Raw genomic sequence first — 17216 nt, forward strand, 5'->3', positions numbered from 1 at the left:
ATTCCTGTCTCTTGTACAATGTCATGAACCTCCATCCATAGTTCATCAGGCACTCTATCAGGTATAGTCCCTTAAATCTATTTCTCACTTCCACTGTACAGTCATAAGGGATTTGATTTAGGTCATACCTAAATGGTCTAGTGACATTAGTGAGTGGTCTAGTTTTCCTCACTTTCTTCAATTTAAGTCTGAATTTTGGCAATAAGGAGTTCATTATCTGAGCCACAGCCTCAGTTTTCTCATCTATAAAGTACGTATAGTAATACATACCTGTAGTTCTGTTCTGAGATATCACTGTGTCTGGAACACTGCCTCTTGTAGTATGGATTCTCAGTTTTCAAAAAACCTAGGGAATTCCCTGATAGTCCAGTGATTAGTACCTGACTGCTTCATTGGTATAGGCCCAGGTTCAGTCCCCAATCAGAGAACTAAGATCCTGCAAACCATGCAGCATGGCCAGAAAAAAACCCAGAGCCTAGAAGTTCTGATCATCCAGTATTGTAGGATGCTGCTGGTCTTATTCACCTTTTTATTTTCTTGATACATAATTCATGAAGCTGCATTTTTAAGTAGCATGTTTACAGTTCTTGCACACAACTAGTCATTTGGAAATTTTCTATTAATAAAAATTTCAGAATCTTATGATTCTGATTTCCCATGCATCTTAACCTTCACCTTTCCAATTCATGTTTTCTTCCCTGTGTAAAATATATTAAAGTGAGTGGGTCTTAAATCTTTACTTCTTAGTATAGCAGTTTGCATTTGAGATATCAAAAAGTTCAGTTTTAAGTAGTTCTTCTATGCTGTCATAGCAACTAGGAATCTCTCTCTTGAGCCTTAACTTTTGACCTACTCATTTCCTCTTCAGGGGAAAGGATGACAATTAGGGAATCCAGCAGATTTCCAGGGATCTTAGTTTAAGGAACAGTAAGTTTTCCAGTTTTAACACAGGGTTATAAATAAAATCAGCAACTTTGTCACATGTAAAGCTTTTATAGATTTTTAAATCTATAAATCCCTGCACATAAACAACTTGTATATATTATATATGTAGCTAGCTTAATGTGCTTATTCATCAAAGACTTTGAACAATGGAAGGATAGAATTGATATATTTAACCAGAAAATTCAGTGCTTTTTCACCTTTTGGAAGATGAGAACCAATGTCTTTGGTTCTTTATTTCAAATCTTGTCTTTTTTTGTCCTGATACTCATCAGAACTCCGATTCCATATTACAGACTTTTGCCAAGCTTTAGTCACCTTACCTCTCCAAACCAGTTTCTATCAGCTCCTTACTTTTATTGACTGTACAACCCCTTCAGTCAGTCACTGGGATTCAAAATCTTGGTGTCCTCTTTGTGTAATTTCCTCTTTCATATCTTTTATCCTCTAAACCACCAAGCACGTATAGTCTTAGTTTCATGACTTTGTTTTTTTTCCTTTCTGTATTCTAGTTCAGACTTTTCCTCAAACCCAGCACTTTCTTAATTGTATTCAGGGGGATTCTGCTTGGGGAAAATACTGTATAACAGTTCCATAACCACGTAAGTTTATCAGACATTCTATCACAGCCTTCCGGCAGTACTATAAGCCTTCTTGAAAGCAGTGACCAAATCTTATCCTAACACCTGGCATGTATTGTGTAAATACTTGGTTGACTTACATTAAAAGAAGGATAAGTAACATTTTTCTTAGGTTTTGTGAGATACAATTTATTTGTAAATACACACATGTAAACCTATCTTTTTAAGCAGAATTTATTGGGATTAAATTCCCATCATCTTTCTTGGCCTTTTACAGGTATGTAACATAATCTTTGTTTGATTTTATTTGTAAGGTACATCTTATTCAGGTTATGAAGCAGCAGTGTATTCAGCTGCATCCTCCTACTACCAACAGCAGCAGCAGCAACAGAAGCAGGCAGCGGCAGCGGCGGCGGCGGCTGCTGCAACAGCTGCCTGGACAGGGACCACCTTTACTAAAAAAGCACCATTCCAAAATAAACAACTGAAACCAAAACAGCCTCCCAAACCACCCCAGATTCACTATTGTGATGTCTGTAAGATCAGCTGTGCTGGACCACAGGTACGTATGTTGTATGCTTCACCATAAATCTTCAGTGGTTGTCCTTGATAGTTAAGTATGATTGATCATTATAATTCTTATGCCTACAAAGAAAGTTTACTTTTTTCTTTCCTGCTAGCTTTTAGTTAACATGAACATATTTCATCAAATGGCCATTTTTTTTAAAGGTTTTTGTATTGACATACAAGAATTCTAAGAAAAATACAGTAAAAATAATTATGAATGTTATTAAAAAGTGGAAAAATTGAGCTTTTCTTTAGGAAGGATATATTGCTCTTTAAATAAAATTTTTAATTTAGCTTAAAAGTTTTATATTCAGATTAGTTGGGATTTGGGAGTAAGATTGTATTTTTATTTCTTTTTTGGCATTTATGACTTATTTTTTAAGCCTTTTATGCAAAATTCTTGAACTTAAGACAATTGGATATTGATTTTCTTAGTTCTTCAAGGTCCATATTGAGTGTATGAGTAGAATTTTGTAGTCGAAGAAAGGATGACCATAGAGATAGTTAAGTTTTATACACTAACGAGATGAGAAGAAAAGACTTTGTCAGATATAAAGAGCAGAAGTTGCCTTTCTCTAGTATTAAAAATCCTTAAGCTATTTTAATAATCTATAATTTTAGGATAACATTTTTCATGAGACTGACTTTTGTATATGCTTTATAGAATGTTACTTGTTTCTATATACTTATTTCCTCCATGAGGCTGTAGGGACTTTGGGAATAAGAAAGCTGAAGGAAAGTGTCTTTTTCAAAAATATCAGCCAAAGAAGCATGCAGAACCTTTATTCCTTTATTCTGTTTTTTTTGTTGTTGTTTTTTGTTATTGTTTTCTTGCTGTTGCTAAACATGAAATAAGTGATTTAGGGAAGAATCTGTTTATAAAGTCTAGTGAGTTCAACTCCCTTCCCAACTTTATTTGTTAATACTTTCTTTAAGAGTGTCTAGTGTTTATCTAAAAATTTGGTAAGCATTTTGGCAGACAAAAGGCATAGTATTTGAAAAGATCAGATTTTGAGTCTTCAGTGGTTTCTTCCAGTTACATCATCTATCACCCTTTCCCAACCTGTGTACATTCTTTTAAATTTACTAGATCAGTTCTGTCTGCTTTTCGGTATAGAATTTGGGAGTTATTTTCAATTGTCAGCATTCTCTGAGTTACACCAAATTAGAGACTAGTTTAATATATGTGGCTGTTAAGATAAGACCTTTTTTTTCCTATTTTAAGTTTGGTAGAAAACAGTTTCATTGTGATAACATGCTCGGGGGAGAGGAGACATGGGGAATGTTTGCAGCAACCCAGCACTAAACATGAAAGGGAACAAGAATATTGGCTTTAGTATTGAGGAGTGTATCCTACTCAGTAATGACTGTTTAGGGTGAATGATGATGTGGTGGCAATTACAAATGTTAAGAGACTTGACTATGTGGTAACATATAAAAGGATAGCACATAGCTTTAGGGTGATAAGTTAATAGCATTTAGAATCAGCATATATATGCAAGGCTGACCATTGATTTGGGGGAGCTGGAGGGTTACACAAGAAAACAGGCCAAGAGTACCTCTGTTAAGTCAGAGGCAGTGCCATAAGGGGTTAATGAACCTATGGAGAAAAATACTGTATGAATGAGATGGTGAGTTAGAGACTAGTGTAGATATAAGAAAGGAGACTAAATTGGTTCTAGTATGAGAGGCTGTTGTTTCAGTCCTGTGTGGGGATTTTCTCCCCGGGACTTGGAAACAACGAACCTGAAAGAATGACACTTGGACAGTCTCTTGCAAGGACTGACAAGTTTATTTCTGCAGTTAAGCCTTTTTATAGAAGCAGGAACAAAGAGCTTAGAGTATACGGCCAGGAGAGCGCGTATGGGGTTAAGACATGATCAGTAAACAATATTTCAAGGGCAGCGCGTTCTAAGTGACCCATGTGTTTAGCCCATGACCCGTTTTCTCAAGCAACATCTTTAATGTTTATTATTAAATCTTGGCGCCGAGCATAGCTAAAGGCAGGAGATGTTCTTCAGCCAGCAGCACGCAAAGCTGGGGTACTTCTGGCCCTCCGCCATTTTCCCAAGAACCTTCTCCTACACGGCTATTTTGCGCTGCGCTTCCCAACAGTCCTGTGTCTGCGACTTAACTTGTGGCCTTGGGCAAGTTGGAGACTAAGTCAATTGTCTGGGCTTTTGTTTCCTCACTTCTGTAATAGGCACTTGTCCCTAAATAATTGAGGTTCACACTGCTTCACGAAGCCACTTTAGACTGTTGCAGATGGTGAGAAGAGAATCAGATGGCTAGGTCTTAGGTCTTCCTCTTTTGTTTGAAAAACAGTAACTTTGCTTACTTGTGCATAAGATTTCATTTTGAGAAAGGATTTTCTTGTTTCAAACTTAGAAAATCATTTTAGATAACCTCTAGAGTCCCATTCAGCTCTGAGATTCTATGCTATGCTCATCATATGTGTGTATAAATTTTTTTTAAATAATATAGGAAATAATAAACTGGCCCAAACTGGCCCCACTCAAGGTCCTTATTGACCTCCTCGCATTTTTATAAAACTGCCTTCCTCAGTCATTGACATTGAAGACAATTTTTAATATATACTTGCACTATTTTGGTGGCTAGTATTACAATAATATTATTTCTCCTTCAAAAGGGATACAATTCTGGCAGTTAATATACTTTTGTTCAGGGTGGAATGGATTCTAACACAAATTGTGAAAATGCATTCTTAAATTTTCTCAGATCCAACTGACTTCTAAGCCAGTTTTATAAGTAAAATCATACCTGTTTATAAAGAGTCTTGTTACCATGTAGTAACATTGTTTTTTCTTCTCATGTGGCAGATAACATTTTTCCTCCCTCCTCATAATCCTATAATTAAATAATTTCTTTTGGAATGATCCCTCTTATTAGTCTCTACCGAACATCATACATTAGCACTAAAAGATTCAAATTCTTTCAAACTGAGAGCAGTTAACTTATATTGATATTTTGGCTATGTGTGAAAGTCCTTTGTTAATTAAAGTGTTAGGTAAGTGTGTTCTTGGTAAACAAGATACAAGAGAGACTATTCGCTCAGTCGTGTCTGACTCTTTGCGACCCCATGGACTGTAGCCCACCAGGCTCCTCCGTCCATGGGATTCTCCAGGCAAGAACACTGGAGTGGGTTGCCATTTCCTTCTCCAGGGGATCTTCCCGACCCAGGGATAGAACCCAGGTCTCCTGCATTGCAGGCAGACGCTTTAACCTCTGAGCCACCAGGGTACAGAGAACCACAAATACATCCTGTATGTAGGGAAGCCACATGCTCCTGTTCAGTTGCTTTTAAAATGGTGTAGTGCTGAGATTTTAATGAGTATTAGAGATTGGAATGAATCATTGCAAATAATGTAGATAGAAAAGTAGTGAAGCAAAATTATTCTTTTTGTTTGAGACAGACTTATAAAGAACATTTAGAAGGGCAGAAACATAAAAAAAAAGAAGCCGCATTGAAAGCCTCACAGAATACCAGCAGCAGCAACAACTCTACTCGTGGGACTCAAAATCAGCTACGTTGTGAGCTCTGTGATGTGTCTTGTACAGGAGCAGATGCATATGCTGCCCACATTCGTGGTGCTAAGCATCAGAAAGTAGGTGTTTTTTTTCCCACACATCCTTATGTCTTAACTCTCTTTTCTTTTCCATTTTTGGTGGGGGTTGGGGGTAAAGTAAAGGAGGTTTCAAAATTTGAAAATTTTTGAGGGTATTACATGCCTAATGTATATATAAAGGTGACGTCAAATAGTCATTGCTTAAAGGAAGGAAAGACTGGTGACCCTTCTTAAAATTGAACTCGGTCGTTTTTCTCCCACCAACTGAAATTGAATCATGTAGTTGTTTTCTGCCTTCTGTTATGCTTAAGTATAGGTTGGTATGCATGTGGCCAAGTCATTTCCTCACCAAGTGATAGATGTAATATGTATCTGAATCTGTTTCACACAAATTGTTTTGAAAGTAATGAGTTTTTATTTTAAAATGTATAAGAGAAAAAAATACAACAAAGAAAAATATGGTTAAGATTTTCATTTTATAGGGTCTTTTAGGCAAACTTTAAAAAAAAAAATCTACATTCTCTTGAGTTTTCTGACAGATAAATACGCTTTTATTTTGTAGGTGGTTAAATTACACACAAAACTTGGTAAACCCATTCCTTCAACAGAACCAAACGTTGTTAGCCAAGCTACTTCTTCAACAGCTGTATCTGCTTCAAAGCCAACTGCCTCTCCTTCAAGCATTGCAGCAAGCAATTGTACTGTGAATACTTCATCAATTGCAACTTCTTCAGTGAAAGGTCTTACAACTACAGGAAACTCATCTCTTAATAGTACAGCCAACACTAAAGTATCAGCAGTGCCTGCAAATATGGCTGCCAAGAAAACATCTACACCCAAAATAAACTTTGTTGGCAAGTACAGAAGATTTTGTGTTCCTTCTAACTCTGTTAAAGTGGTATTTGTCCTCTACTCCAGGACTAGCTATTCTACTTACACAGTTGTCTTCTTTTCTGGGACCTTATTTAATTACATATCTGTATTTTTTTTCTTGAAATTTTTTTAGTTCCGTTTTCTTCAGCCATAGACTTAAAATAAATATGTAAAAAAAAAAAATATATATATATATATATATGTAGTTATTTTACTATTCCTCAGGCTGTTAACCTAATTCTTACTTTCTCTACTTCCTATCCAGTCCTCAGTCTCATAGTATTTCAACTCTACCCTTTTCTGAAATCACCAAAAACCTACTTGCCACATTGAATGGCAAGTTTTCTGTTTCATCCTGTTGACCTCTCTAACACTTGAAACAGTTGACTGCTATACCTTAAAGCTTTAGTTATGTCTCTGTCTCTCTATTTTGGGTCCACTGACTCCTCTTTATTGGTTCTCTGGCTCTCATGTTCATTAGCTGGTAGTATTGCTAAGATTCTGATTGTGACTCTCATCTCACTCACTTAGTATTCATGAGTGGTCTTATCTGTTCCACTGTGTATGCAGTAACTTTAAAATCGTTTGGGCAAATTCAGAACGCCCACCTGAGTTCTAGAACCATATTTTAGGTATTTCCTGGTCGTTATCTGTATGGTTCTGTTGATGCCTGTTAATGTCTGTTTCTAACATTTTATCTCATCACAAGAGTACTGTGAATAATCTCATAAAACTGCTGCTTTTTCACATGAAAAAGTCCACTGACATTTTTTCTTACTTGTTGCCTCTTCCAGTTGTTTCTAATCGTCTGGTTCTGTCACAGTATTCTCCAAAAAGTGTCTTTTTCTCTTCATAGCCTCTGCTTTGTTTTTAGGCCTTCAAAGCTTCTTCCTCAGAGCTTTGTCTCTTACTGCATCCAGTTTCTGCAACACTTTCGTCATTTTATAAAAAAATATTCATCAAATTGTGTTAGTTTCCCGTTTAAAAATTTTCTGTGGCCTTCCCCTTGCATATAAGAAAAATGTCTGTATTCCTTAATGATGTCATCCAAGTCCTTTCACAAATTAACCTCTACCTCAGTTACCATTACCTCTACCTCAGTACTGTGCTTAAGTCACTTAGTTGTGTCAGACGCTTTGTGACCTCATGGACTGTAGCCTGCCAGGCTCCTCTGTCCATGGGATTCTCCAGGCAAGAATACTGGCGTGGGTTGCCCTTTCCTCCTCCAGTGGATCTTCCCAACCCAGGGATTGAACCCAGGCCTCCTCATTGCAGGCAGATTCTTTACCATCTGAGCCACCATGGAAGCCCTGTACCTTGGTGATAAGTCCTATTGAATTACCAAGTCTTTTTTGAATTTACCACAGTCTTTTTTAATTATTTTTATTTGCTTATTTTAATTGGAGGCTAATTACTTTACAATATTGTGGTGGTTTTTGCCATACATTGACATGAATCAACCATGGGTGTACATGTGTCCCCCATCATGAATTCCCCCTCCTGCTTTCCTCCCCATCCCATTCCTTCCCTCAGGGTTGTCCCAGTGTACCAGCTTTGAGTGCCCTGTTTCATGCATCAAACTTGGACTGGTGATCTGTTTCACATATGGTAATATACTTGTTTCAATGCTGTTCTCGCAAATCGTCCCACCCTCGCTTTCTCCCACAGAGTCCAAAAGTCTGATCTTTCTATCTGTGTCTCTTTTGCTGTCTCGCATATAGGGGCATTGTTACCATCTTTCTAAATTGCATATATATGCATTAATATGCTGTATTGGTGTTTTTCTTTCTGACGTACTTCACTCTGCATAATAGGCTCCAATTTCATCCACCTTGTTAGAATGGATTCAAATGTTTTCTTTTTAATAGCTGAGTAATACTCCATTGTGTATATATACTACAGCTTTCTTATCCATTCGTCTGCCAATGGACATCTAGGTTGCTTCCATGTCCTAGCTATTGTAAACAGTGCTGCAATGAACATTGAGGTACACATGTCTCTTTCAATTCTGTTACCATAATCTTTTTAACTCCATATTTTTGTATTTTACGTGTGCATACTGTTCTTTCTGTTTAGATATGGTTCTCTTTTTTTCTGCCTGACCAGTTCATACTTAGCACTCTTAAGCCCAGCCCTGGTGTCATACTTGCTGAAGCTATTCCTAACTGGATCAGGTTAAAGGGTAGTGGCTCCTTTCATTTACATTCCCAAAATACTCTGTTAACACATTGTACTATAATAACATGTCAGTCAGTTCAGTCGCTCCGTCATGTCCGACTCTTTGCGACCCCATGAACTGCAGCACGCCAGGCCTCCCTGTCCATCACCAACTCCCGGAGTCCACCCAAACCCATGTCCATTGAGTCGGTGATGCCCTCCAACCATCTTATCCTCCATCGTCCCCTTGTCCTCCTGCCCTCAATCTTTCCCAGCATCAGGGTCTTTTCAGATGAGTCAGCTCTTCTCATCAGGTGGCCAAAGTATTGGAGTTTCAGCTTCAACGTCAGTCCTTTCATGAACACCCAGGACTGACCTCCTTTAGGATGGACTGGTTGGATCTCCTTGCAGTCCAAGGGACTCGCAAGAGTCTTCTCCAACACCACAGTTCAAAAGCATCAATTCTTTGGTGCTCAGCTTTCTTTATAGTCCAACTCTCACATCCATACCTGACCTTAAATTATTGACACCTCAAAGACAGCCACACTGTATTATTATGTTACTAGAACGTAGGATGGTGCCCAGTTCCATGGCAAAGGGATATTTAAGCATGATTTAGGCTTCAGTTCAGTCACTCAGTCATGTCTGACTCTGCAACCCCATGAATCGCAGCACGCCATGCCTCCCTGTCCGTCACCAACTCCTGGAGTTCATTCAAACTCATGTCCGTTGAGTCAGTGATGCCATCTAGCCATCTCATCCTCTGTCGTCCCCTTCTCCTCTTGCCCCCAATCCCTCCCAGCATCAGGGTCTTTTCCAGTGAGTCAACTCTTCACATGAGGTGGCCAAAATATTGGAGTTTCAGATTCAGCATCACCCAGGACTGATCTCCTTTAGGATGGACTGGTTGGACCTCTTTGCAGTCCAAGGGACTCTGAAGAGTCTTCTCCAACACAACGGTTCAAAAGCATCAGTTCTTCGGCACTCAGCTTTCTTCACAGTCCAACTCTCACATCCATACATGACCGCTGGAAAAACCATAGCCTTGACTAGATAGACCTTTGTTGGCAAAGTAATGTCTCTGTTTTTTGATATGCTGCCTAGGTTGGTCATAACTTTTCCTTTCAAGGAGTTAAGCGTCTTTTAATTTCATGGCTGCAATCACCATCTGCAGTGATTTAGGCTTAGACACTACTATTTCAGGTACTTGCTCTTTACTTTTTAGGTACTTGATGTTATAAGAGCCATGGTGAGGACAGAGAGGACCACTGAATATTATGAGAGAAAGAATGGGGAGATTGAGACATGTATTTCATTAATAGCATAAAAAAACCAAATGGTTTCTATGGTTCTTCAAAATTCTCATCTATTGTATGTCAAGCAGGAGTTTGTTGGTAGGAAAGATCAGAACTTGATCTAGAGATCTAGTATCAGTTCATACATTATACAAGAAGAAAATTAAAATTACTGTAATTCTTTTATGTTCTAGGTGGTAATAAGCTGCAGTCAACAGGAAATAAAACAGAAGACTTAAAAGGAACTGAATGTGTTAAAAACACTCCTGTCACTTCTGTACCAATTCCAGAAGTAAAGCCAGACACAGTGTCAGAACCAGTCACACCTGCGTCTCTTGCTGCTTTGCAGAGCGATGTGCAGCCAGTGGGCCATGATTATGTGGAGGAGGTATTGATTTGAGAATACTCCTGTTGCGAGATTAGATAGGAAAGACGTGTGTCACTTTGTCACAAGTGTGCTTTACATGTAAAATTTAATTATATTTTAGGTTTAGATTACTTATAAAGGGATATTGAAGGCATCTTTGTTGAAGGTTTTGTGTTGTTTTTTTTTAAGCCTGCCTTTTGAGCTTGCCTAAGTGACATCACAATTTTTTTGCTAACTTTTCTCTTTCCCTGCTGACACAATCACTGTAGTATGTGAAGTAACTTTCTGTTCATTTGGCAGGCCTTCTTTTAACGTAACCCTTCTACTGTGCTGAACATAAAAAGTAAAAAAAAAAAATGTGAACAGCAGAAATGACAAAGAAAGCAAATATCTCTTTCTGAACAGTTTTGTGTGTAAAATTTAGATTGCTGATTTAACAGATGACTATTTATTTGATTTCTCAAGCTGATTAGAAAACTATTCCTGTTTTACAAAATAACTTAGTAAATGGAGGATAAGGAAGTATCAGAAGGGACTTGATAGATATTTGCTGTTAGTGGAAAGATGAACATATAGTGGTATAGCCCTATTCTGCTTTTGCTGTATTATAGAACAGTTGAACAGAACAAGTTCTCTTAAATTTCAGTGTCTACATCTGTAAAATTTGGGTATCTCCCAGTGAAGATGTGAAGCTTAGATCAAATAAAGTACCTAAGCACAGTGCCTAGCATATGGTGGATTTTTGGCAGATATTTATTTGTTCCTTCATCCTTTTCCATCAAGAAAAATTACTTATCGAATTCTTTGTTTACAAGATGGAAAACTGGGCTGTGTAGTTACAAGTCATTCGCATGCAGTTTTAATTTAAAGTTATAGGTCTTGGGAATTTCCTGGCAGTCCAGTGGTTAGGGCTCCTTGCTTCCACTTCATTGGGCTTGGGTTTCATCCCTGGTCGGGGAACTAAGATTCCACAATGCCAGCATGGTACGGCAAAAAAAAAAAAAAAAAAGACATTTAAAGGTTAATAAACTTCTAAATAAATAATAAACCTTTAGCTGTTATTAAGACTTGGTTGTCTCAAAAAAAAAAGTACAGCCAGAACATCTGGCCAGAATACTTAATCACCAGTAATACTGGCTAAGTAATCTTAACTTCAGAGGATTGTGTTTAGAACCAATCTTTAAAACTTGCTGAAGTTTTAATAGCTTTTAATAACATTCTAGTCTACTTGTCTTCCTAACTGGTTGTGCAGTTAGAAAAAAATCAACATTGGTTTTCAATAAAGTTGTACATGTATAAAGTCTTGGGCTTTGTAGAAATAAATGAGAATAATGCCTTTAATCATCTTTAGCTCCATTTCCAAGAACAGTACTTGGCAGGAGCAGGTATTCAATAAATATCTTTTCAATAATTGAAGGTGTCTATTGCATTAAAATCTAAATGTTTACATATAGAGGAAGTTTAACTATAAGAGCCAAATACATAGTAACACATCTTGCATTATACAGTTAAAAATTCTAACCCTGTTCATTTCTGTAGATTATCCTCTTTAAAAAGTATAGACATTGCTCCTTCCCCCTTTTCTAACTTCAAATTCTGAAAGTTATTTACAACTCATGAGATGGGTTTATAATTGAAATCTTCACCTGTGACATTCCTGTTGTGATTTCTTGACTTTTTTTTCCCCCTGACATCAAGGTACGAAATGATGAAGGAAAAGTGATTAGATTCCATTGCAAATTATGCGAGTGCAGCTTTAATGATCCCAATGCTAAGGAGATGCATTTAAAAGGACGAAGACACAGACTTCAATATAAAGTGAGGAAAATTTCAGCTATTTTTCTCTTTCTCTTTTTATATAGCTTGGAACATTCTAGATGCAAAAATAAAGCATCTAAATATAACTCACTAAGTCCATGAACTCCCACTCTAAGATTGGCGTGTCATGTCTCACTTAGAGAGTCAGATGTTTAGTTTTTATTGATTAGTTATACTTAGGGCTTTCCCTGGTGCCTCAGATGGTAGAGAATCTGCCTACAATGCAGGAGACCCAAGTCCGATCCCTGGGTCTGAAAGATTTCCTGGAGAAGGGCATGGCAGCCTACTCCATTGTTCTTGCCAAAGAATTCCATGGACAGAGGAGCCTTGTGGGCTACAGTCCTTGGGGGTCACAGAATTGGACACAACTGAGTACCTATCACTTTTGTTATACTTAAGAAGAAGCAGTGTAGTCGTTTTTCATTATTTCTAGTGGCAAAATAAAACTGACATTACTTGGATCAAGTAATCATGTAAAAATAGTTGCTTCAAAGGAAGTGTTTGAAAGAAATGTCAGGTCTCCAGTCCTTTATCTTGGCAGAATTTGCATTAAAGTGAATCTTGAGATGAGGAATTCTTCATTGAAAACACTTCCAAGTAATAAGTTAAATCTAAATACTGTATTTAAAGTTTTTAATTAGATTGGACTTATGCACTAGATTCATGTTTTCTAAACACAGAAGTGGTGGAGATTAAAAATAATTTGTTAAGGGGCAGTAATACTTCTATATGAAAAAAAGGTTTTAACCCCACACTCAGATATCTAGAAACATTTATTAACAAACAAACAAAGGAATACTAAATACCCATCAGTCTCCTAAGGATTTCTTTTATTGGTTAACACTAAATTAAGTACTTTTTGCATACTAGAAGAACCAAGAATTTTGGGGATGGGAAGGAAGAAAGAATGTTTATGAATGTATTTTGAGTTTTTCTCTGACTCAACCTATTTTACTACATTAACTCTTATAATAGATTTGCAAATAAAAGCCTCTGATGAAAGAATATGTGGGATTGTATGATTTAAGATATGTGTAGATTGTTGGAAGGATTGCTGGTTTTTCAGACATCTTATCTATGTTAACAGAAAAAAGTAAATCCAGATTTGCAAGTAGAAGTAAAGCCCAGTATTAGAGCAAGAAAGATTCAAGAAGAGAAAATGAGAAAGCAAATGCAGAAAGAGGAGTACTGGCGAAGAAGAGAAGAGGAAGAACGCTGGAGAATGGAAATGAGGTAGTATTTTTAACTTTTAGTACCATGATAGGTTGTTTAGACTTTCTAAGAAACTTAGCTGTTCTGAGTATGTGAGTCCCATTCAGAGCAATCCAGATTTATTTGAAATATTTTTAGTTTTCACTTGTGAGGGAGACACTAGATCTAGGAAAGAAATGCATTAAAGTTAAGTTACTGGCTATTCTGATATTTGACCATGTCCTTGGTATTAGGACTTATTTTGGAAATAATATCTTTTATATATTTAAATACATAAATAGTTTAATATCATAAATAAATGCCTCAATTTAAAACAAGCAAAATAGAGCATTTGGTTACGTGATAAAAAATATCCTAAATATAAGATTGAGTAGATTCTAGACATTAATAATGTGTGGAGTTTGTTTTAAAAACTTTAGAGGCTACAGGAAAGGATAAATGAGAAAATATGTTCAATAGATACAGAAATGTTTAGTTTTACTGATATAACTGACATATCTTTAAGTGGCACAGTTCATTGGTTTTATTCACAGAGTTGTGCAGTTACCAGCACAGTCAATTTTATAACATTTTTATGACCCACAAAAGAAACCACAAACCCATTTAGCAATCAATATCTATTTCCCCACCAGCTCCTCCCTCTACTCCTGGGCAACCACTAATAAACATCTTATTAGATTGCCTGTACTGGAGATTTCATATAAATGGAATCATAAAACAAATTGACTTCTGTGTCTGGCTACTTTTCACTTAGCATGATGTTTTCAAGGTTCATGCATGTCATTGCATATATCAGTACTTTATTTTTTATGCATGCATAGTATTTCATTACATAAATGTGTCACATTTTATTTATCAATTGATGGACATTTGTGTTATTTCCACTTTTGGGTTATGAATACTGCTGCCAAAAGTGTTTGTGCACAAGTTTTTATAACACACTTTTTTTCATTTACATACCAACTTGTTTAAAAAGTAAGCTAAAATTATTTTCCATGCGTATGTAATACTTGTTTGTGAAGATGTAATATTTTCTTTATAACCTGTTGCATATATTTTTAGGTATTTAGAGTTTTTTTTATAGTATTTACCTATTGTTATTATTACATTGACCAACCTTGAGGCAGTATTATTGCATAAATCACTATCAGTTGACACTAATCAAATCCCAGAAGCAAAAATGTTTGACCGATACCTGTACTTTTGCCTGTGCTAGATAGTTTAACTTAGTGATCCTCAAACTTTTTGGTCTCAGGACCTTTTATAACTCAATAATTATTTTTTAATATAAATTTATTTATTTTAATTGGAGGCTAAGTATTTTACAATATTGCAATAACTCAATAATTATTGAAGATTCTGAAGAGTTCTTGTGTGTGTAGGTTATAGGCTGTCAACATTGTATTAGAAATGAAAACTGAGAAGTTTCAGTGTTTATGAACTTATTTTTATATAACTTTGTTTAAATGTAGTTAAATATTAATTATATTAAATCAGGTGTATTTATTAATATAATGTAAATATAATATGCTAACTATAAATAATTGTTTCTCCTCCATTAAAAATGACATTGTTTTACATTTTTGCAGATCTCTTTAATGTCTAGCTTAAGGCAGCCTGATTCTCTTTCTGCTTCTGTACTCAACAGGTTGTGATAACACATTTTGCCTCTGGATAACTCCACTGTAGACTCATAGGAGAAAGAGAATAGAGAAGGCAAATATTATTTTGAGAGTAACTTTGATATTATGATGGAGAAAGAAATGGCAACCCACTCCAGTGTTCTTGCCTGGAGAATCCCAGGGATGGCGGAGCCTGGGGGGCTGCCATCTATGGGGTCGCACAGAGTCGGGCACAACTGAAGCGACTTAGCAGCAGTAGCAGTTGATACTGTGAATCCCCCTGAAGGTGTCTCAAGGACTACCTAGACTACCCAGACCACACTTTGAGGGATGCTCCTATAATGTATTAAAATATCTGCCTGTGAGAAATAGAAACATGAAAGCCAGTTTTATTTCAACTTTGTATTGCTGGCAAATTAAATTTTTATTTCATGCTTAATCACTTAAATTTCTTTTGTGGTGAATTGCCTATTCATTTGTTAACTTACCTGTTAACAGATTTGTACAGACACTTCTTATAGCTATTAACCCATTAACATGTTATCTTTAATCTTTACTGTTGTTTATGTATCAATTTTTATTTTTTATGTATTTAAATTTAACTTTGTTCTTATGAAATTTCTGCCTTTGTAATGCACTGGCAATTTTTCTCTATACCTAGATTATGCAGTTATTTCCTCTTTTACTGCTATATCAAATATTTATTAAAGACTTACTGTATGCCAGGAAGTAGCATATAGTGTGTTAGGCACTATAGTATACTATGTTTACCCAGTATGAATTGGTAAAGAATCAGTATTTAAATATGCCCTTATGTAAGCTAAACATCCTTAGTAATAATAGAATAGTCAAAACTAGAATGAACATGGTTTTCCAGAGCCTTCAAGCTGTTATTATTCATTTTCTCTCATGACCTGAATAAAATTAGAAGTATGATTCTATCTGTCCTAAATTGGATGACCCAGAAAGCACTGCTTATTCCTGACCTGAAGAAATTGATGGTTTCTGCAGTACTACTTGAGAAGCATACTTCTTTCTTACATTTTGTATTAAATGAATTTGTCTAGTAAAAATTTATTGTTAACAAAAATTTGCTATAAAGACACGACTGCCTGGGGAATTATTGGTATCCTAGTTTGAAGCTGAAGGCAAAGATAGAACTGAGAGGGGGAGAGTCATGTGGTGAAAAATTAGATTCCAAAAATGTTGACCATTAAAACAGAGGCTACATGCTAACTGCCCACCAAGTTCAGCCCGTGGGTGTTGTATTTGGTGCCCATAGTATTTTTTGGACACCAACATGAATCAACATTTAAAGACCATGAGATTTCACAAAAGTCCTGATTGACCTTGGGATAACCATCTGGTATTCCCTTGTGACAGTAATTAATAGCTGTGTGGCCCTCTTGTCTCTAGCCAGAGCATGTGCTTTCCTTCTTTACCATACTTCCCATCATCCTTAGCACGTCCCCAAAAGTGAGATGGGATGTGAGTTGCCATTTATCCCTGTTGTTTTTCCTCATTGTAGAAAAATGTCTTTGTCTCTGTCTGTATCAGATGAGGAGATTAAAGGTTGTCTTAAGAAGTTCTCTCTTACAAAAAAAAACCAGCACATTTCTTTGAAGACATGAGGAAAATTACTGAATGTGTGCTTTGGGTCTTTCACACACACACTATTAGTCTGGCCACATGAGGTAGGCGTTTAAGTTTACAATCTCTAAAGAGGGAGAAGTTGGAATGAACTATGAGGTTTCTCGTGCTTGTTTTTTCAACTCTGTCTTCAGACTGTGAAATTTTGTTTTGCTTTTATCTTTGTTTTCTCATCTGTTCACTGGGATTCACTTTCATTCACTAATTGATGAAAGCAAATGTAATCCGATACAGAGGGGGAAATAAAGGTGTTAGCTAGACTGATTGGAGGTTTTTATTGCTTTCTATATAATTATTGATGTAAATTCTGGGGGTATATTTTTCGAAGTGGCTTACAGTATCATTCTTTATGTTTCAGACGTTACGAAGAGGACATGTACTGGAGAAGAATGGAGGAAGAACAGCATCATTGGGATGATCGCCGCCGAATGCCTGATGGAGGCTATCCTCATGGTCCCCCGGGCCCACTAGGCCTTCTGGGAGTCCGACCAGGCATGCCTCCTCAGCCACAGGGGCCTGCAGTGAGTGTCCACTTTGTTTACATA

The 17216-nt window shown here is 36.6% G+C and overlaps 1 protein-coding gene across 5 annotated transcripts in view; it reads left to right on the plus strand.

Moving 5' to 3' along the window:
* The window catches only part of ZFR (zinc finger RNA binding protein), an 86310-nt gene that overhangs the window by 37739 nt on the left and 31355 nt on the right, over positions 1–17216 (plus strand). For 4 of the 5 annotated variants that reach the window (XM_025270654.2, XM_025270655.2, XM_025270656.2 and 1 more), the window contains 7 exons: positions 1838–2085; positions 5525–5716; positions 6240–6531; positions 10197–10390; positions 12068–12187; positions 13275–13420; positions 17030–17192. In XM_025270654.2, the coding sequence (XP_025126439.1) occupies positions 1838–2085; positions 5525–5716; positions 6240–6531; positions 10197–10390; positions 12068–12187; positions 13275–13420; positions 17030–17192 (1355 nt within the window). The remainder of the gene's footprint in view (positions 1–1837; positions 2086–5524; positions 5717–6239; positions 6532–10196; positions 10391–12067; positions 12188–13274; positions 13421–17029; positions 17193–17216) is intronic. The other variant, XM_044932630.1, reaches the window with a different exon arrangement.

Source organism: Bubalus bubalis, chromosome 19 (assembly GCF_019923935.1).
Source record: "Bubalus bubalis isolate 160015118507 breed Murrah chromosome 19, NDDB_SH_1, whole genome shotgun sequence".
NCBI classification, from domain to species: Eukaryota; Metazoa; Chordata; class Mammalia; order Artiodactyla; family Bovidae; genus Bubalus; species Bubalus bubalis.